This window comes from Diachasmimorpha longicaudata, chromosome 4, assembly GCF_034640455.1.
Source record: "Diachasmimorpha longicaudata isolate KC_UGA_2023 chromosome 4, iyDiaLong2, whole genome shotgun sequence".
NCBI lineage: Eukaryota > Metazoa > Arthropoda > Insecta > Hymenoptera > Braconidae > Diachasmimorpha > Diachasmimorpha longicaudata.
In genome coordinates, this window is record NC_087228.1 from 4,733,828 (window position 1) to 4,755,876 (window position 22,049).

The 22,049-nt window shown below is 36.1% G+C and overlaps 1 protein-coding gene and 1 long non-coding RNA gene across 8 annotated transcripts in view; one reads left to right on the forward strand and one right to left on the reverse strand.

The window, feature by feature from the left end:
• Window positions 1–22,049, reverse strand: part of LOC135161320 (TOX high mobility group box family member 3-like) — a 173,866-nt gene that overhangs the window by 5,338 nt on the left and 146,479 nt on the right. For all 7 annotated transcript variants that reach the window (XM_064118786.1, XM_064118787.1, XM_064118790.1 and 4 more), the window contains 7 exons: window positions 19,690–19,779; window positions 12,711–12,836; window positions 11,491–11,606; window positions 8,040–8,367; window positions 7,181–7,293; window positions 4,825–4,960; window positions 6–347 (listed from right to left, as the gene is read on the reverse strand). In XM_064118786.1, coding sequence (XP_063974856.1) covers window positions 6–347; window positions 4,825–4,960; window positions 7,181–7,293; window positions 8,040–8,367; window positions 11,491–11,606; window positions 12,711–12,836; window positions 19,690–19,779 — 1,251 coding nt within the window. The remainder of the gene's footprint in view (window positions 1–5; window positions 348–4,824; window positions 4,961–7,180; window positions 7,294–8,039; window positions 8,368–11,490; window positions 11,607–12,710; window positions 12,837–19,689; window positions 19,780–22,049) is intronic.
• LOC135161331 (uncharacterized) lies at window positions 5,408–8,400 on the forward strand. The gene is made up of 2 exons (XR_010298762.1): window positions 5,408–6,287; window positions 8,014–8,400. It is a non-coding gene; the product is annotated as an uncharacterized LOC135161331 (long non-coding RNA).

Genomic DNA, 22,049 nt, shown 5'->3' on the forward strand with positions numbered 1-22,049 from the left:
TTTACCTGCTGTTGTGGATGATTGGGCTGCATTCCAGTGAGATGATGGGGTGATTTTTTAATGGCCATTTGCTGGTGTTGGTGGGCCTGCTGTTGAGGTGATGGCGGCTGGGGCTGGGGACTGTAAACCTGATAGGCAACATTACCAGCTTGATTACCACCGTAACCATATCCATACTGGACCTGGGGCTGTTGCTGTTGCTGTTGTTGTTGGGGCTGTTGCTGTGGTGGTGGGGGTTGCTGGGGTTGAGGCTCATCTCCAGCGCTCTTACTCACAACTGATGCCCGATAAGCCGCCAGGGCCTTGAGATACTCCTTCTTCGCTGCTTCAGTCTTCTTCTTATAAACCTTAAATCATTCGATGAAGTTTCAATTAGTTCATGGGGGTGGAAAATTTGTGTCACTTGGTCACAATGAATTATCAATTTTTTATTAGCCGTGTGACCTGCTACACCGCCAACAATGCGGAAAATTAAGTGTATATAAATTGTTAATTAGGTTGAGGAGTTTTTTTTTACACTGGCTTTTTGTCTCGTTCCCGGGAAATTTTGTTATTTTTTCTTCACTCCGGCTTTTTTGTTATTTATTTTTGTTTTTGTTGTGCAAAAAACAATTCTACATTCATTTTTTTCAGTACTCGACGAAAGCGAGTTAGTCGTTGCCTTTGTATTCTCAATGTTCAGAAGTTGAGGGACAAATTTCGAGAATTTATAGTTTCAATAAACTGAAAATTTATGTGTCAATCCATTAAAATCATAATTTTCTGGATTTTCTTTCAGCCCAAAGCCCTCGCAAACCCCATTCCATAAAACTACGCTAAAAAATGTTTTAAAAACTCAATTTTCCTTCACCACTTCTCGTTTCTTTCATCACTTTCTGCTCAACACTCCCTTCTTTGGTATGTCGATTGTCATGGGGCAGCTTTGATGCTATTTTCAGGCGATTTAGTGATAAAGTAATGACGGTAATAGCTAGTTACAAACTCGGGTAAAAAACTAGTACACATAGTGCTGATAATGCCGTCTCAATTGGCGAGTACATGACCTCATGAAAAAGGAACAGAGAAAATAATATTGGGGGTGAGGGGAGATGAACGAGGGGCTAAAGTACACTGAGAATTATGGATAATGCAGCGAGGGTTTAAGAACTATTGAATGTAAGAGTGACGTTTAAATGGAAGTGCAATTAAGTGGTTCTATTCAATGGCTGAAAGCCTTTAATATTGCATTCAGAAAATATACAATTCTCCTGATTGATTCGTTTACCTCATTCGTCCTGACGAAAGAAATTATTTTCTCCCCCTTTTCCCCCACCCCCTGGACTCCCTTTTTCTCCATTCACTCGAGATCGATGTACTTTACGAAAGAAATGAAGTTTTCTTTAATTTATTTCATTTTTTTTTTCTCCTCTCACTTCCCTTTCTCTTGAATTCAATTTTCCTTATTCACCACTTTTGCGATAGAAAATCAATTGTCCCCTGCACTCCATTGTCAATTTCATTTGAATTATTTTCATTTCCTTCGCTGTTATTCTATTTTTCTTTTTTTTCTTATTTCCCCAGGATTGAACAAAGACTCACAAGGAAATGGAAATAACTGAAATGTTTTTAATAAATTTTGTATGCCATTTAAAATGAAGAGGTTTTAATTTATTTTTTATTCTCTACCTCTGCCAGTATTTTTCTGGTGAATTAAAAAAATATATTTGAATCGAGATAAATTATTCTACGTTCCATTATGTACAAGTTCTTGGGAATTGAACAGTGTGTACCACTGGACTGTTCGTAGCAGTAAGATGAGAGATCGATGCATAATGCGAGAACGTTCTGGTTTAATTATTCATACGAATTCGTTTTTAGAGATGTCGAGGTAGGGGGAGAGGAGGGGGGGGGAGAAGGAGAGGAGTTTTTTAAATGAGTGGGCCGAGTTGTACAGAGAATAAAAAAAAAAATGTGGTGGGAGATACTTTTAGCGGTGGTTGGTTGGAATAAGAAAGAGAGTTAAGAGGTGTGAAAGAATGGGACGAAAGCAAAAACGTGATCGGTGTTGCGGTGGGTAATGGATGCACTGAATAAAACATGTCGTGCCTTCCGTTCGTACTTCTGGCACGTACCAAATATATTTAATGATCGCTCTGGAAACTGTTCGAGTCTATCTCGTGGAATTCAATTAAATTAAAGGGGGGATGAGAAAATTCTCGATGTTCGTTTTGATTATGAAATGATAAATATTGGCGACGAAAAATTGGAAATTACAGATTATTTGGTTTAAGTCAAGATAAATGATGTTGTGATATACATTGCAACAATAATTTTTTTTTGTTTGTTAATATAATTAAATAGTTTAATGGAAGAGTAATTTCTGAATTTGTTCATGTTTTTTTGCCTTTTTTAACGAAAAATACTTAAATGTAGATTCCAATTTGTGACCTTCACTTTGATTATAGTGATCCACAGAAAAGCGAATGAGGTCAACAAACTCTGAGCAACAATAATGAGAGAATAAAATAACGACTGACCTATTAATAATTATTTTCTTATGATCATCTATCCATCTCAAAGACCCTCAAATAAAAAACAACAATAACTCTCAGCAATGAATAACAATCATAAACAACAATGTTCACAATCGTGGGAAGGAGTTCGATCTTGTTAAAAGTATTTATACTTATTATTCTCTCAACAATCTCCCCAGGTATAAATATATACATACACATATTTTTTTGTAACCGCAAATAATACCACGCCCAGTTTTGTTAACGATTAATGAGTCTGCACGATCATACTTGACAACATGCATTATTATCCACTGATCACACGATACCTGTCATGCTAGCCATTGCTTGATATATGTGTATTTCTTGTAACACAGTTTGCAATGAAAAATTAAAAAAAAAAAATACTAATGAGATTCATCGAGAATAATGATTGCATTCACAGACAGCCAGACATTCTTGGCTCCGTAATAACAGCAACGTGAGTCCAAGAATTATTTCAAACTAATGATTGGAGAGAAAAAATCAGTGTGAAACATGTGGAGCCCGTGTCGATGGATGGGAGGAGGGGGAGGGGGGGGGGGTAATTTGATGATTGTGAATAAGTTTCATTGAAAATCAATGCACTAACTGGTCTTTTTTTTTTCATTGTAAATTAGAGGGGGAGGAGATTAAAATTGCACAAAGTGTGTCAGTTGAGCAATTTCCTGAACGATAATCGACGTCTCGTGATGAATCGTTTCGACAGAGAATGGGTGAAGGGGGTGGGGAAAAAGGGAGGACTAGTTATTTTATCTGCGTGGCAAATTTCTGGATGAATTTGCAAGCTCCAGCCCCGGATTGTAATCCTCCTACTCCTCCTCCTCCCCCTCTGCCCATCGAGCCCTCGACTGAAACTGTACTAGTCCAGAGGATCGAGATAAGCCCCTAATTGAATTAACGATATGAAATTCAGTGGTCACTGGGTAGTATAACTGTTGTACATGTATGAGCTTGCACAATTCTGATAATTAAATGAGACTGGATTTAAATATATTCAACAGATTGTAATATTTTTCAAGGAACTTTTGAATATTCGAGGTATTCTCTGCTGTCAGTTAAATTTCACCGATGGCAGAAGGAGCATTCTCTTCAGTAATAATGATAAAAGAGTTATGAAGGAATGTAATTATCGTTCCATCTATCTCTCGAAGCGTCAATTTTAGTCTGAATGAAATTCAATTTAAATTCCAATTTCAAGGAACAAAATTAATTATCGTTTTTTTTTCGTCTCTCGTCTCTCTGGAGAGAGAGAGCGAGGGAGAGAGTGAGATCTTTTTGGTGTTATTATTCGTATGATGGAAAAATTTACGCAAATTACTCACTGAGGGTCAGTTGTTTTTTAGTCCTTTTTTGAGGGAATATTTTGTGTGGTATTGATGTTTATGCGTTATTCAATTAAACGGCTGATTGGCCATCAACTGCGGTGATGACGTTTTTATCATATTAAAGGGTCATTGAAATATTTCGGATATATTTTCTTGAAGCGAACGAGAAGTAGTTTTTGTCACGTTTTATGTTTATTTATTTTTTGATATGAAGTTGGAAAAGTAATCGAAATGTGGAAGATAAGTGAAGTGGAAAATTTATGAAAATCGTAAAGATTTAAAAAAAATAGCACCAACTTCTATTTCATCATGGATTGATAATCTGTGTTTCAATTCTATTCTTTGAATCACTTAATTATTACCAATAGAATCTGTAATTGGTTTCCGAATGGATGCGTGAGAATTCCAGTTGAAAAGAACATTAAGAGCTGTCAATTTTTTATTTATTTGAATTTTTTGATGAATTTGACTACATGACTTCATATCGAAACCATTTGGTTGCATTTCGGACCAAAAACTCCTGTTCTTATTTCTTCAAGAAAATATAATACTCAATCTATGAATAAATTAGAGGAAAATGAAGATACAAAATCCTGATTGCATACGTTCATCAACATTAACGATATTCAACCATAACTTCAGCCAAATCTAATTACCAATTATTAATGCGTGCGTTATCTCGTAGAATCCCAACCGCCCAACATTGCCATCGTTATTTACACTTTGGGGTTGGTGGATGGAATATATGTGTGTGTGTCTGCGTGGGGGGGACTGGGGAACAACGTTATGCTGCTGGAAAAGCGATTCTCCATAACGGATTCATTGCACGACAGTGTGCTTTAACAGACTAGTTAATTTACTCTATTTACACAATCTCCACTTAACTAAATTCGTAATCAAGAGTTTGCCTTTCAGCGTTAGTTCATTACGATTCATCAAATAGAGTGATAAATTCATTGACTTACATTTTTGTGCTCTGTCTCGAGTGCGTCCCACATTGATGCAACAATTTTCGATACTTCACCGAAACTTGCGTTGGGATTTTGTCCTTTGATAGCCGCTTGGGTGTCGCGGAAGAACAGGGCATACGCCGAGACTGGCCTAGACAATCAGAAAACATTAACATTAATATAATTCTCATATCCTCGTGATTCAATAAAATAGGGATTAATAGATTAATAGAAAAGAGATGTAACAGAGTGTGCAAGTGTTTAAAATTACTTTAATAGAAGAACGTATATTGTTTGAAAAATTTGTTTGAATTTCCTGCAGCCAATTCTCCTGTAATTCTCCTAAAATTTCTGCACATGTTGGCAGGGAAATTACAAATTTGGTGAAAAAATCACACAAAATTGTGATTTTTCGTTCCATTTTTGTCCGGTAATGAACAGAAACCAAAAAATTCTGGTGAAAAATAAAAAAATTATGAAATGTCCAATTTTTTCGAAAATCCAACATAAATTGGCAACAAATAATCATATTAGATTCTTCCAACAATTATTTCATTTCTCAAGTCACATTTTAATGCTTAACTTCAAACCTCAAACAGAGTAAAACTCATATTTTTATTTGGAAAACATAATTTCTGATAAGTCCCAGTTTATTTCCCTCCATCCCACCAAAAGTCAATATTGAATTAAAGAGATAATAGTTTTGATAAGATACACGTGGAAAATAGCCAAGACTTCCCACCAGTGACAATGACTGTAATCGAACACTAATTCCTGTAATTTATGACATTTTTTCCTGTAATCAAAAAAATCCCCTCCCCCCCTTTAAATCAAATTCAACGATAACACATGTACCATAATACTGTCTGCGATCTCAAAATAAATTCCGGGGTAACGAGTTCATCGGCCTCATTAATCCCTAAAAAGCCCTCTCGCTAAAAAAAATTTGAAAAATAAGACGAAGCAAACAGTGACGCCAACAGCTGCGCGATATTAATTCACGCGAATGCAGAATGATCGATCGAGTGAATCGCGATAACGTAGAAATTACGATTGGGGTCGACTGCCCCCCCTCCCTCCCCCCGAATATGATGAATGTCCTCCGTCAAATGTGTGAGATTACCCTGTCAGTTATCACAATCGTTTTCAATCATTATAAAATTCTCCTAGACATGCAATTTACTCCATCTATCCAAAAGATAATGAAAACGAACTTATGCATGTGCCCTGAAATTGTTGGAAGTGACTAATTTCACCTCGTTTGCGGACAAAATTGTATAGACACGGTAATCTGTACCAACAATTTCAACATTATAACAATATAATAACGTATATAGAGGCGAGATAATGACCAGTGTTGTCAGTAGTTCTCTGTCTTAACCATTGAATTTGATAAAACGTAATATTCTGGGTAATGTGGCGCTTGTTTCTGCAGCTGGACCCTCATGTCCTACATTTACAGGATTTCAACAATAACGGTAATTGCCAATTTACAGCGGTAATAACTTGAAGCCACCTCTCTTGCAGTATAACCCACCCCCTCCATCCCTACCTTAATCCCTCTCACCGTCCAGATGGCAAGAAAAGAAAATTTTAGTGAACAACTCCTGGGAAAAATTCCAATTTTCACGATATCTTATTTTTGGTTAATAAACTAATTGATTCTTTTTACAACGATGAAATAAAGTGGAGGAGATGTGAGACGTCAGAAAATTAATTATGCGCACGGATTTACCGTTACTGATTTTCAATAATTTCTAGAATAAAGTCGTTTCACACATTTTTTCGTTAAATACTTCCAATTTGGTCACACGATTCTGGAGGACACGTCAGAATGTCTGATATTGACATGAAGACGTGATTTGTAAGTCCTAATTCGGGACTACCGAGTGCACCCGTTCGACTCACATCAAATTTTTTAAACACTAATAAAACATTCTCCTGTCATTATCTACACAATTTTATAATGTCAAGGCCTAGAATTTTTCTCTGAGTTTTCTCTCTCTCTCTTGCACTTGTTACCCCTCCATCCCTTCCCCTTCACCCCATTTCATCCCTCTCTCAACCCAGATTTCCCTCCTATTCTCCTCGTACATTGCAAATGCGGTAATTCCATTAACGCGAAACAATCGACTCGCGATTTCGCTCTGTTCGTTACTTGTTTCTTCTGGTTCCTCTTCCTCTGAGATAAAAAAAAACCCAATGAAAAAAGGCAAAAGAGATGGGCTTCTGAATAAGTGGAAATTATCCGATATTCCAATTATCGTAACACATGTAGAAACTGGCCATTATTATGCATGAATAATAAAACGAATAAGATAATGAGAAATTGGTAGAATGGAAGAAAGAATGGTGGAATGTTAATACTTACTTCTGCGGTTCATTTGGATCCCTCTTCTTCTTTTTCTTCTGTGCCTTTGGCTTCTTCTGGGCCTTATTAACAGTGTCTACGGGCTCGGGTGAGGGTCGTTTCATTCCAGTAATCTTGGGGGAAGAGATAGAAAGATATTATTTCTCAGCAATGTGAAGTACAATTTTGATTGATTTTAAGATCTTCATTGAGGCTCGTTGCAATTATCCTGAGACTTTCCGGGGTCTCTTTCAGGGCAGTTTGGGTCATGACCTTCATTAACTGATGATCAGAGTATTACGCATTGCGTGGGTAATCGTTGCTCATGTAATTGAAACCGATTTTGATCAATCATATGGAGGCAAATTATTGTCTGGCTGTGGGGAGAATTATAAAGCCCCAACGAATCAGAGGAAATTTCGATAATTAACTATAATTTTTATCGATTCGGTTGAATTGTTCAGTTGCTTCAATAGCCGATTACCATTTTTTAAAATTGAAACGAGGAATTCATCGGCCACCTGACGATAATCAAAGAAATTGAAGTCGTTACATAATTACGAAGACCACATTTTTGTAGGACAGCTGTTTAATCCCGAGGCAATTTAATTAAATCATGTAGATTAAAAAGGTCGTCATCTACTGGAAATTATCAATAACAATAATGTCCGTAATATCCCCAGGCTATTATTCAATCAATCCTCGATGTTTTTAGGGCGTAAATTCTGTAAAGACTCGACAAGGAACGTAATCACAATATAATCAATACATAAATGGAAGAATCCCCAGGCCATGGACTGGAAAAAAAATCTGGGCTACGATTTTTTTTTTGATAACAATGGTATTTTCCACAGGTTTAATAACAAATCTGGATAATTACCATGGCCGAATGTGGTGTACTGTCATCGCTGTCCTCACTCGTTGTCGTATTATTGTTCTCAGCCGGTGGATTTTGCTGTATAGCTGGTGGACTACCACCCGGTGGACTTCTGTACTGCATCTGCTGCTGTTGATGCTGATTCTGCATCTGTTGATGCTGAGTGTGAACATATTGCATGTGCATTTGTACCTGTTGCTGATGCTGGGCGTGCTGCTGTTGCTGTGCTTGATTGTGCTGTTGTTGTAATAAAAGCAGCTGCTGGCCACTGTGCTGGTGGCCAGGAGAGCTCATTGACGTGTACGACGCCTGTGGGCTTGTGTACGCTGAACTATAATGAGAGAAATTAAATTATTATGATTGATTCGATGGAATTTCCTCATTGCAAGTCATCGTGTCATGTTTCTTTGATGGAGTTGGAATTTATTTGAAGTAAATTATTGAAAAATGCATGACATTATTAGAAAACTCGATCACATTTGACATGTCAAGTTTTTTATCGATTTAATTACCGTTTGTTTAACAAAAAAAAAAAGGTGAAAAATCAGAACTTGAGATGGGAAAGTCAATACTTTTGTTGATGTAAAGACGTAAAACAAATCAGGGAAATTTTTTAAACTTTGGGAAAGATAATCCAACGTTTGGAAAACAAGTTTTATTGTTTGTTTATAAGAAGGAAATGTTTAAAAAATAGCAGCACTTGTAGAAATTTAATTTAAATAGTAGTAAATGTGTGTGAATTTGTTCAAATTATTCTCATGCAATTGATGGACAATTTTACAACTGAAAATATTTCAAAGCAGGATATCCAGTCGGTAAAATATTTCTGAGGCTTTTTCCCAGAAAACCGGAAATTCCCGTGAATTCTCCCGTAAAATAAACTTCTTGGCTCATCTGGAAATATTTGAAATAGTCTAGAAGTCCGATAAATTTCGAAAATAGTCCCATATTAAAACCATAGGCATACAGTCATCCAAATCTTTCTTGATTACGCAATACCTTCGAAATTTTTCAGATTCAACGGTCTCGTTCTCCCCAAGTGTTGAAATTATCCATCGCCATTAAGTAAAAATAAACAATTAAACCCGAAATTTAGTATAAATAAACAATTCACCCCGACATTAAGAAAACAACGTAAGAAAAATAATTCTCCAAAGATTTGTGAAAGGAAAAAAATAAAAAATACATTCCACTACTTCAAGAACTTAGAACTCTGGATTATTGAATGAAACAGTGTTGTGCTGGAATTGGATGTTGAAAATGATGGGCTCCAAGGGTAACGAGATGCAGTTTGTGGAAGAGACATGGGTGGGTTATAGGTACGAGAGATATATCCAACGGGTGAATGCTACTTTAACACAAATTGGATAACTTTTGAGATATGGCCGGTGCTGTGTCAGCGCTTGGTAGGATTTACGGCCTACTCTACATCAACTTCCAACCAACCTGACTTGTCCCCTACCCCACCACCCTCAACCCCACCAGACACTATCCCACGAATCCCAGTGGGAAATCTCCGACTTCTTGCCAACATTCTGCAAAACTGAACGAAAAAACTCACCAGCTGTCGATTAAAATTGTCATCATTAACAAGGCATGATGTGCCCCAACTTGAACAATGAGAGGTCAACAAAAATTCAAGAGAATTACAGTGACTTACTCAACTTCTCATTTGTTGAAGTCAACTAATTCACAAGTACTCAGAACCATTCACAAATTAATTGTGACCACAGGACAACTATCTGTTATCTCAACAAGAGTATAATTAAACATTTGAGATGAGTTAAATCATAGTGCAAATAAATCATACAGATTTGATCACTTTATTTAATGAGAAAAAGTTATGATGGAAAATACTGAATTTAAATAATCTGATGTAACCGATGAGACTGAAACAAAGAGACTCCTATTAACGATCATCATTAGAAGTAGAAATCTCCTGTGATAAATCGACTCTTTCATTTTGACTCTCTCACTCATGAAAATCCTGAATGTCGTGATTGAGACATTTGCGATTGCCATCTTGCTGCCACGAAACGACATTCATCCGTTAATTATAAACGTCGTGTTGACAGGTTTATGCAAATAAGGGGATGTTTGATGAAACCACCTTGGATGCTGTATCCCTCGTGTGGTTTAAAAAAAAAATAAATATACGAAGAAGGGGGAGAAAAAGAAGCTAAACGATCGGTTCATTGTACACGAAACAGGTTCCTCCGCTCTATTTTCAGCCTGTCTCTGACCTCGCTGTAAAACTCCTTTGTTCCCCCCCTTTTCAACAGTTTATAACGTTTCGTCAGATAAATTCGTCGAAGAAGGGCTGAGATGCTTTAGTTATATGCACGAAGAGATGTTTTATGTCATTGCAAAATATTGTAGTCAGACCCGACGAGGTAACAACTCATTCCGTGTCAAGTTGAGTTGGTAAAATGGTGGAAATATTCTCAAGCAAATGGCGGACATGGACTGACAGGTTATCACATTTTTTTTTACGATCATTTATTTTTCTCGTTCATCGTTCAGAAACACTGGCATTTCATTTACCCAATGGTAATGATGTAACTGAGAGTTTTGAGATTGTCTGACAGACGTCCTGAAGGTATATATTGCGTTTGGCATCCTGTCGTATTTATTACATCCCCCAAGTTGAATAAATACTCTACCAGCGGTCGTTCAACTCATACTTTGATGGAAAAAAAAATGAGAATTCCACAGATTTAATGGCATTTTTCTTTTTCCAGTGATTTTTTTTTCCAAACTTCCGTTTCTGGCATTAATGATGACATTAAACAGGGGTTAATAAAAAACAAAGTAAAGGGGAGAATGTATGTGTAGTTGGTATGAGGGAAAGGGTAACGAGGCAAGCGAGGCATTTTGCAGTGTCAGGAGATGACTGAGTATGATTGCGTCATAATAAACCACATTCAGGGAAATAAAGGGACAGAAATTGATCATTCAGACGTGACTACGAGCGAAACGTTGTGGGATAACTTGGCACGAGACGTTGAGAAATTGATGGGAATTGTCGATTTAATGGCCTTTGGATTTTTAAGATTACCTCGCTTTACCCCCCTCTTTTTTTTTTTATTGACGTTGGGGAGATAGTTTGAACCAGATTATTCGCGTTATTTCAACGGAGAATGAAGCATCTGGTCGTTTTCATGAGATTGTTATGCTTGGAACAAATTGTTCAGCTTCCAGAAGGTCTTTAACGATTTCACCCTAAAATTGCTGATACATTATTTAACGACTCGGGTTCATTAAGGTGGTAAACCTATCAGAGAGGACGTCTGACCGTGACTTACCGACCAATCGCTGTGCCAATTAACGCTCACAGCACCCGGTAATTATCTTTTTGGATGGGGGGAGAGAAAAAATGAGGATGATGAGGGGAATTGGGGGATGGGTGAGAGAGGTCCTTCGTCACTTCGGGGCTGTGGGTCGTATAACTCACCTGACGTTGATTGGCTGCATCGTGTGTTCCTGCTGCAGGTAGAGGGGCTGCTGGTATCCACCCGGGTCCAGGCTCAGAGCGTCTGGCGACTGCTGCATACCACCGCCTTGCATCATCTAGAATAAATATTAAATTTGTCGTTTGAGAGTGCGCTTGAGAATGTCTTGAGGGGAAAATTAAGGATTTATTTATATCTTTTCATTTGTGGTTGGTGTTTTGCTGGAGATACGATTAATGGGCTTTCAGATTAATTTTTTCTTTAAATAAGTGAGAAGAATGTAGAAGACTGTTTTTTTCAATTTGAAAGGTACAATTAGGAATTTTCGACGTCTGACTCGACGCCTTAAAAATTCATTAGTTGATCAAGCAAATGAGATCTAGATCGACACAGCTCTTTGGAAATTTATTTATTGCGAAATTGTGACGTCAACGACTTTATCATTTTACTACTGAATTTTAAATTTTCTCTGAATATATTATGATTTCAATAATTAATGTAATTCTTATATTTTATTACACTTAGTTACTATATATTTATGAAATCCAAATTTAACGATTTTTCCTCCCATAAATTGAGCGAAATGTCACTCCCCCGAAAATTACCAGTCAATTACCCGTGAAATATAATTTTTTTTACGATTAAAAACGAATAAAATGTTCTTTGCTTCATTTTCAGAAACTAATGATCTAATATTTTCCAGTCAACTCCACTGAAACCTAATTCCCGTACCTTTGCGGGAGAAAAAAATGAGCCGAGATAAATATAATTAGCTCCTGGGTTGAGCGAGGAGAAAGAAACAAAAAAAAAAACAGAAAGTTAAAAATGGAGAATCGTGGGATATCTGAAATTTATGTTTCTACAGTTGTGAAAGACTCCCGTTGAGAATACCGCGTGGTTTTTTTTTTTATAAATCTTGTTTGGCCATGGTCTAGCGTTCCAGGATGCGATGGAGCCCCGAGATTTTGTATTCACGATCTGGGAAATCGTCGATCAAAGGATGAGGTGAGGAACGTAAAGAGAGAATTGCACGTGAGACATGAAAAATGGTGGGGAATATTGTGGGCATGGAGAGTGGAAGGGTGATGGCTTGATGGAGATCGATGACTCTCGACGAGTGATTGCCACTTTTGTGTCACGTTTTCAATTTTTCATTCTCATTTCCCTCGATATTTCTCCATATTTTTTCGTTAAATTCTGGTGAAAAATTTATGAAATTCACCTGTGACTGGTAGCCACGCATTGGATCATGCTGCTGCTGCTGCTGGTGATGCTGCTGGTGTTGCTGATGTGGATGAATGGCAGGAATGTCAAAATCCTCGTCTCCAAAACTCGGCGTGTGAAACGTCTGGAAAATAAAATAAAAAATATATTAATACTACTGATTTGTCAGAAAATATCATGAGTTCATTCAACAAATGTCAGGAATTTTAGAGTTCAAGGGGCCAAATGGGGGATGAAAAGACGTCTTGTGTAGTAAATATGCCAGAAAGGGATTTTTTGAAGAAGCTCCTCGTGTTTGAAAGTAACTTTCCAACCCGGCGGGCGTATTGTCACCCAAGCGAAGTGATATTGACTACTTTCCGTCCTAGAGCCTTAAAATATCATTTTCCCACCGAACACTAAAAATAAAATAAATAATCACGTAAATAACATTTCATAACAATTGAATACGTCCATCATTCAAATTAATTACCCAACAACCCCTCCCCCCACAAAATCGTAAAATAGATCTTTTAAAAAATGTTGGAGTAGCTGTCGTAAAAAAGAGGATAAAAATGCATGGGTAGCATGAAAGTCGAATCAAAGAATTCAAGAACCCCTCGTAGATCCACCCACGTGGATGATAGATAGCGTTATATTGTTCAAAATCCTTTTACCAATTTATTCGGGCCGTTTTTCTCAAAGGTTTCGTTGCGGTGGGGAGGGCAGGGGAGAATGAGGGGAAAGTGAAGGAAAAATAAATTTGTTGGAGAAGGCAAAAAGAAAGGAGGGGGATGAAAAAAAAAATCATAGAGGAGAAAGGGCGGGGAATAAAAGTTCTCTAAATTGGATTTAATAGCGTCAGGAATTTTTCCTTTGAGGGAAAAACCTGGGCGCACCTATTGATCGTCTTGGTGTATGTGTGTGTGGGGGAGGGGGGGGGCGAGGAAGATCCTTCATCTCCTCCCACATTATCCTCATGTACACACCACCATTGGCCTTCGAAAAATCCAACAAACCACAGTATCATTGCTACAACTGCACTATCATTCCTTCGTCTCTACTCATTTTTTTTTTCTTTCTGTTGCAAACAAAAGTTTGTTCACCAAGCAATTGAATTTTTATAACTAGTTTTTTTTTTCTGCAGGGAGAGGTTTTATGACGGCGGCTGGAGTTTTATTGTGATGATGAAATGCTGGGGTTGATTAAATAAAATGGCCTGTATGGTTTTAATGATTTTTTTGTTGAGATTGCGAGAGGGAATGAGGAGTGTGATTGTAATTGGATGACTCATGGATTAGTAATGGGTTAAATGTGATGAATGAAACAAAGGGTTTAGTCATGTCGTTGGAATTCTCGTGCTTTCAAGTGTGGGAAAAATTATGCTTTAATTTATGAAAATTCCAGGGAAATTGAAAGAAAAAAAGTTCGGAATTATTATGGTACCATAATCATATTTTATTGGAGTTAATCAGTGAGAAATAGATGAGAATGTCTCGGGGAATTGACGATTAAGATATTTTTTTATTTTTATGTCATCGGAATAACAGTTTTGTTATTATTATTGATTATTTCAAGGGTGAGACAAATATAAACGAGTCAGTGTAGAACTTTTATTCGGTAGACACCATCGGTTGATGAATTTTGTTTCTAATTTTTTCTTTTGGACATTTAATTTTTGCCGATAAAATTTGCTCAATAGTTTCTGAATGGAACCATCGGAATTCCAATTGACACGAAAATTTACTTGTCAATTTTCTATAACTAGATACAATTTTTTTCAGTTAAATACAAAACTCCCATTTGGAAGAAACAATGAAATTAAAAAAATTTGAACTATAATATTTTTATAAATATTATTCATCACAATTAATAGCGCGGAAATTATTGGGAACGTCTCGTGGAATTGACGATTTAAACATGAAAATTGCGAGTAAAAATGGAATCGTATAATATAACGATCAGTAAACGACATATGAATGTTGTGCGTGAGTTAGATAACACATAGTAACCTTCGAGTTCTCTACTATCAGAAAGATGGGTGGACTGGGTTGAGAGGATTCCGAACGTTATCGTATTTCTTGTTATGAAAGTGGGGGGTGAGGAGGGTTGAAAATGGAAACTGAAAGCTATCCCGCACTCACTGGAGTCGTTCGCCGGAGGGGTAATAACCGGGTATTTTTCGCCTATACGTTCTATTCATATATCAATTTTCGATACATTGAATCCTATTTGTAATTGAAAAATGGGAGAATTGCAGGTGTTACTCTGATTTAATGGACGTGGAGAGAGGAAATTGAATTTCATCGGATGGATATTTTATTTATTTTAGTTCCGGAGAAATGGCCATACCGATCGTTTCTCCTGATTCTCATTTTTTCTTTTTATACTGATAAAAACTGATGCGTGGGTGATCCGATTTAGATGTATTTGGTCTGGATTTCAAGGATTGAAAAATATCTCGAGAATGGCATCAAATTTTTTCAATTTCACTCTGCCCATCCTGAGAGATTTACCATCGAATATGATGGATAATTTTCCTTGAAAATTTCTTACTCTCATTATTAGTTTAACGATAGCTCTCAAACCGTTAGATCTATCGAAAAATGTCAAAGAACCTTTTTTATAGCCCATGAAATTCTGCATATAAAAGTATTCGTGACATTTTCCGCTAAAGCTCTTCGTTCAGGCATAATTTTAAAAGCAAATAAATGAACAAATGCGAACCATTGTTTTCTATCCCGTGATTTCCATCTTGAATCACGGAAATAAATTAAATCCCCCGATGAAGTGAGAGTCTCCCATGAAAATTAATCGCAGGACAATAAATAAATCCCCCGACATGATTTTCGATGTCTCCCGCACGATTCCACTGCAATTAACGCGACATCGCCAAGTGAAAGTGAGGAAAAAAGGAGACTAGCAGCGTTTTGCAATGGTAAATTAAAACGAAACACTTCCCAAAAAAAATAATATGAATAATGGGTGAAGGGCTAATAAATGATTCTAGACATTCGCATTTGAAAGATTAAATTTACTGAGACGAGGTCAGATCTAGTGCAAATGCACCACCGATCAAATTGCACGGGGAGAATTGATTCAATCGATTTTATCGTTAACCGAGAATTTCAAAACAATTGTTTATCCTTCAGCAAGGAGATAAATATTCAGTATTAATTTCGTAGAACTTTCGAACTTATGGTTGGACCCTTCGCTATTTTTATCCTATCGTTGGCCTCACTCAGAAATTACAGGATTATTAGATAATTTTTATTAAACTATTACTCGGAGAGAAAAATTATTTTAAAATCATATATCCATTCCATCATCTTCCAAAACAATATTCAGTCAAAATTATTGAACAGTCAGGTATTTTTTCACTAAACGTTCCAGTCTTTTTCCTCAAAGTTCACTGAAAAAGTGCGTTTCGTAATTTTTACTCAATATTGTTTTAACTGGCGGATTACGGTACATGTTTGTAATTTTTAAAGAATTTTTTTCTCGGTATAATTGTTTCTATTTGATAATTTTAACTGAATGGAGAGAAGACTCACGAAAAAAGAGTTGAATCGACTATACAATATACAATATACTTAAAGTAAATATATTAATATACTTATTATAAGTATAAAATGTACTTGATTCATGTATATAAATTTTTTCCGTGCTAACTCGTTTCCTGACGAGCCATCTTTATCGCCTCGTTTCCCCTCTATCCAGATGAAAGGGCTTTTTATCCCTCTGAATATACTATATAATATCCAATCCATCGGACTTATTCGATCGGGGATTATCTTACTTCTCGTCCAGCCGTACCTTTCAATTCTTTTCCCAGGGACTTCATGAAATGATAAAAGGAATTGACGGAGGGATGGGGGTGGGAGTAGGGGAGGCTGGAAGGGATGTCTTTGAAATGGTTGGAAAATAAATGGGATGAGGAAATTGGGGGAGACACTGGGTAATGGGGTTCCTCTTGATGGGGGCATTAGCGATCGTAATTTATTTATTTGATTCAGGGGATTAATTGTGGGAGGGAGCGAGTGCTGGGGGAGATTAGTTGGAAAAATTTAACATTTTTGTTTGTGAATATTTTCGATTATTCCAGTTTGATAACTATTATCATTTAAAAAATATATTTTTAAAATTATCATTAATTAACTATTTCTTTATAATTTACGATACTCTAATTGCATAATTTTCAAGAAACGGTTAATTTATAAAACCAATAAACCAGTAAAAGTATTAAAGCATTAAAATATTAAATTACTTGAATATTTTAACGATAATTTTCGTCGCTTTGTATTCGATGAATCTAACTAATAAAAGGCTGGATCGACATATAAGTAAACAAATTAAAGCTTTTCCCAGAGAAAGATAATAACTCACCTTCTCAATCCCCCTGAATTACTGAATTTTAATGAACAGATGTTATCGATGATTTATGTTCATCAGTATAAAAATTTCCACGATAATAAAACACGATATTTTCTCTCTTCAAACCCAACATGAATGATGAATATTTCTCCCAGAACTAATTTTCCACGCTTCACAGTTAAAAATAATTCAACCTCATAATCTGAGAATAAATGAAGCTGGTAAAGACATTTATTCACTTTTTATTACTAACACTGTTATAAGACTGCTGGTATTTACGTTGCTATTAAGAGGCCAGAGTTATAAAACTCCAGAGGTGCACGATTATGTGATGCTTAATGATGGTTTAATGCAGATCTTCATTTGAGAAACGTCAATCAGTTCTGCTCAGGGGGTGAGATTAATTTACTGGTTGATTGAAGACGGTTTTTGTTCCATTGGATTCAATTAACATTGAAGGAAATTGTCGAAGTCAATTGAGTCATCATTTCATGGTGAAGAGTATTAAATATTTGTTATCAGCGGCGCGGTGAGAGGGGGGAGGGTAGTTGTGGATCTGTGGGATGGTACGTGTTATCGATAAACAGGTTTATGGACGATCAAACGATATCGGTACACAATGAGATTATCTAATGGAAGAAAAATGTCAAAGTAATTAACAATTCTGTGACAGATGGGGAGAATGACATCAGTGTTACCAGAAAATTTGAGATGAGATTTTGAATGAGGAATTCAATTTCAAATTAAAAAAAAAATCGTGAAATTTTCTACTAAATTCAATAGTTATGAACATATTAACAAAATCAACTCAAGAATTTTTTTCTCTTTTCATTAACTCCTTTAATAAAACCAAAAGTCGATGATTCGAGACTAGACATCCTAAACGATTCCTAATGGCATTTCCAATCCAACAATTTCCAATTTCCTTTTATCGACTAAAAAATAAAAAATCCAATTTGTCAAGGTAGCTAACAATTTTCTGAAAGATGTAAAAGAATCTTTAAAGAAAATTTTATGGTTAATGCGATCATAAAATATAAAATACCTCCAAAGCCATCAGTTCCACCAGAAAAATGTGAGAAGAGCTTTTGAATGAGGAAATCAATTTTCAATTTGAAAAAGTTCGTGACATGTGCCCTAAACTCAACAGTTATGAAGATATTACTAAAATAAATTCAAGAAATTTTTTTCTTTTCATCAATTTTCTCAATGAAACTAAAAATTGATGATTCAAGACGAGACATCCCAAACGATTCCCAATAGCCCTTCCAAGTCAATAATTTTCAGTCCCTGTTATCGACAGAGGAAAAAAATTTTAAAAATCAATCTCCTCCCTCCCTCCCCTCCCATCCATTACAAAAACCCCGCTAATATTTCCATTCTTTCGACTCAAGAATTCCATAAGCAATTAGCGTTGCCCCCATATTGCCTCATAAACAGAAGAGAAAGAAATAAATACAAAGAAAGAAGAGAAGCATCACGATGTGAGTAACGATCAACCAGGGAATTGCTTGTTTCATGTTTTAGAATTTTCACGTTTATTTTTATTTTTTATATCCATTCATTCAATTTTTGTTCTGCAATATTTTCATCTACCTCTTTAAAATTGTTTTGCACATTCGGATGTGGAGATACTCGAGACAGGAAGACGTATAGCTCGGCCTTTGAAATAAAATCCCGAGGCAAATGAATGGAAGTCTTCAAGATGTGATGTTTTTCGGTGTTATAAATTAACTCTGTTACCGATATAAATCTCTAGGGGGGAGTAATAGAGTGACGTATAAAGAAGGCATTAAGAGTCACGAAAAAACAAATATTCACAGGGGGGAGTGGAGGGGGGCAGGGGGCGGAGGTATGTATCGTGTTGGGATGTAGATAACACTGGTTGTTATAATTCAATCAGTCAAGGGGGATGAGGAAAAAGGGAACGAGGTGATTATGATTACATTGTGTACTGGTTGGCTATGCTCTTGTCTTTAATTCATGTGACCCAATTAACAGAGTTAATTACAGTTGACTTGGGTCTCATGAACATGTAGAGGTTTAACATGATTCTTGAAATAGATGAGTTTTTTTATTTGGGGATTGAGAGAAGAGACTCGGAGGCTGGGGAAATTTATTTTCGGGTGGGTCATTAAACTCGAAGATTTAATTGAGATATTTTTAATTGCTATATTTGGTGGGCATTAATGGGAAAATTAATCAGTTATTATCGCCATGAAAATTACGGTTTCACAAAGAATTATTTTTCTTTTTGTAAAATCGTTTGGGGGATAAAAGTTAGAATGGAGGGACTAGATATGATTTTTGCCAGTGTTTCTGGTGTAGAAAAATAACTAGAATATCATAAAAAAAATAATATTGGAATTGTTATAAAAAATAAAATTCAGGGACTCAGTATTTGAATAGTGAAATAATTCAATCGAGTTTATATTGAGGTTTTGAGGTTTAGAAATATTGATATTTAATTCGAAAGTATCACGTATTTTTTGTCAACTTTTTCAGACTCTAAAAATTCTCATCAGACGTTCTAAAAATTAAAATATAATTTTTTCCTCTGTAATTGAATGACAGAATAATTCCAATCATTCTAAAAAAAAATTGATTCATTACTGAAGACTCACCTGGTCAGCCATGTTGTAGCCGCCGTCGTGGTGGTACGTGTTCTGATGGTGTTGTGGCACACTCAGTGACAAGTCGAGATTGTCGCTCCTCTGAAACAAATAAAAAAACCCAATTATAATCAATAATGAATTAATAACAATAGAGAATGGTAAATATCTCAAATTCGTTCGTCGCTCAATTTTGTTTTTTTCCTATTCAAAATGATTTCGGTTCATATTTGATTAATTTCACGTGTTAATTGCAGGGAGAAGAATCACCTTTTTAACTGAAAACACGAATGGCCCTCGAGGGTGTCGGTATTTCGAAAATTTTGAAATCGTGGATCGACCCACAGATCAATGGAACGAGAACAATGCGGTGTGAAACAGCGAACGTTCCTATCGTTCTCTCATTCTCCCTTCTTTCCTCAGGATTTTCTACGAGTCGAATAACTCTCACACGTACACCCAGGAGATCGGTATTCCGTGTGAGCATCATCTCCTGGGTCAAGAGGCATTCTCTCATTCATTGACTTTCCCCTGCCCCCTTCGGCCACTCTGTTTGTCTTTCGGTGGAAAAAAAAAAATTACAGATGAGGAAATAGTGGTGGTTGAGGGCCTCTATTGGCTTCAGAAAAACAAGACTTCACTGCACATTGTACAGACGTAAATAGCGATAATGCGAGAACTGTTATAATAATAGTGAAAATATGATTGTGGGGCTGTACGAGAGTTATCGGAAATCTTGAGACGTCCAGTCCAAATGGTCTTTCGTTTCCCATGACCCTGAATTCTGGAGAATACGTCATAAAATGGGCGAAAGATATTATATTATATTAAATATATTCCTCTTCCATATATAATATCTAATATATTCAATATATTAAAAAAAATCTTAAAATACGATTAAAAATTTTGATCGCATGATCAAAATTGTGATCATTAACCAATTGTTAGATAAATCTTCAAAATTTTGAATTTTATCAATTGTATGCAAACGGTTTAAAAATGTTTAAAAAAAAAATCCCACCATTGCAAATTTCATTGTAAATCACAGTTGAGTCATCGCCCTCTCCCTGATCCACATATTGACACGCCAGGCGTCCCAAACACACCGGATTTAATTCCTCTGACACGTTTTCTCAAGTACACTGTATTCTTGACAAACGGAAAGACGGAATAAACGTGTATAATGCCATTCATTCAACACGCAAAGTGCCGACTACAGGAATCTAATTAACTCGACATGACACGCATGTCCACCAGGTGTTCACTTGTAAATTTAATTTCATTAACGATTGATCAAATTATTTTCCCCTCAATTGACCTCGGTTATTTCTTTTCCGGGGGATTTTCGGTGGAAACTGGTCGACGGCAAAGGAATTTGTGGGCGGTGAAGAGAAGGGGTGGCGGAGGGGGGGGGGATATCTCGATTCTTGTTTTTTTTTCGTTGTAAATCGTATAAGAGGATCCACTGACCTGGAAAGGGGTCGGTGCACGACGAATTTTAACACAAAAATTCTCGGTTTTTTTTTTCAATATTTTTTTTCTCCATTGTAATCTTAAGTTAGTTGGCTTTTATCCTCTGGGAGCCTCGCCCACATTTTCTAAACTTCCACCTGTGCATTTCTAGAGATTTCGAAGCATAAATTCCTCAGATATTTTCATTCTTTATTTTTTTTTTTTTTAGGTGGAGAGGAAAATAACATCGCTCTCATCACGAGGAGAAATCTCATCTTGATGAGGATCAGATTATTGTCCTAATGAGGGATTTTGAGAAAAAAATATGAGAAAATCAATATTTAATGAATGACAAATAGAATAATTTTTTTGCGGTGAAATGAGAGGAATTTTTTTACCTCACAATAACTTGGAATTTGTTTCTTGAAGATATCTCGGGAAGTAGTAGATTTATGAAAAAATGGTGTAGAACAGTTTTTATGTAGAATTGAATTCCCTCGAGAAAAGGTTCTATGCAATTTCCTCCTAAATGTACTGCCGTTCAAGATATCGACGATATAAATTCAAAAATTCGAAATTGGTTTATTGATTGTAATAAACATTCATTATTCCTCGATTAGGATTATTATCCGCGCCATTTTCTACAGTTCCCCGCAATGTACTTAATTAATAATCACCGGTTCTCATCAAATCCCCCGTCTTCAACAGAATTCATCTCTTCCTCAAACCGGAAGTTGAAAAAAAATCAAATAATTCCCTCCGTAATTCTAAGTATTTTCCACCAATTTTCTCAACCCCCGGAACCAGGCGTCATCATCACGCGAGTGCAATTACTGTCACGTCTAATGCACGAAAACAGTCTCGAGTAGCGACTAAAAAAATCACCCGAGTTGATTTGAAAAAAATAATGAACAAAATCC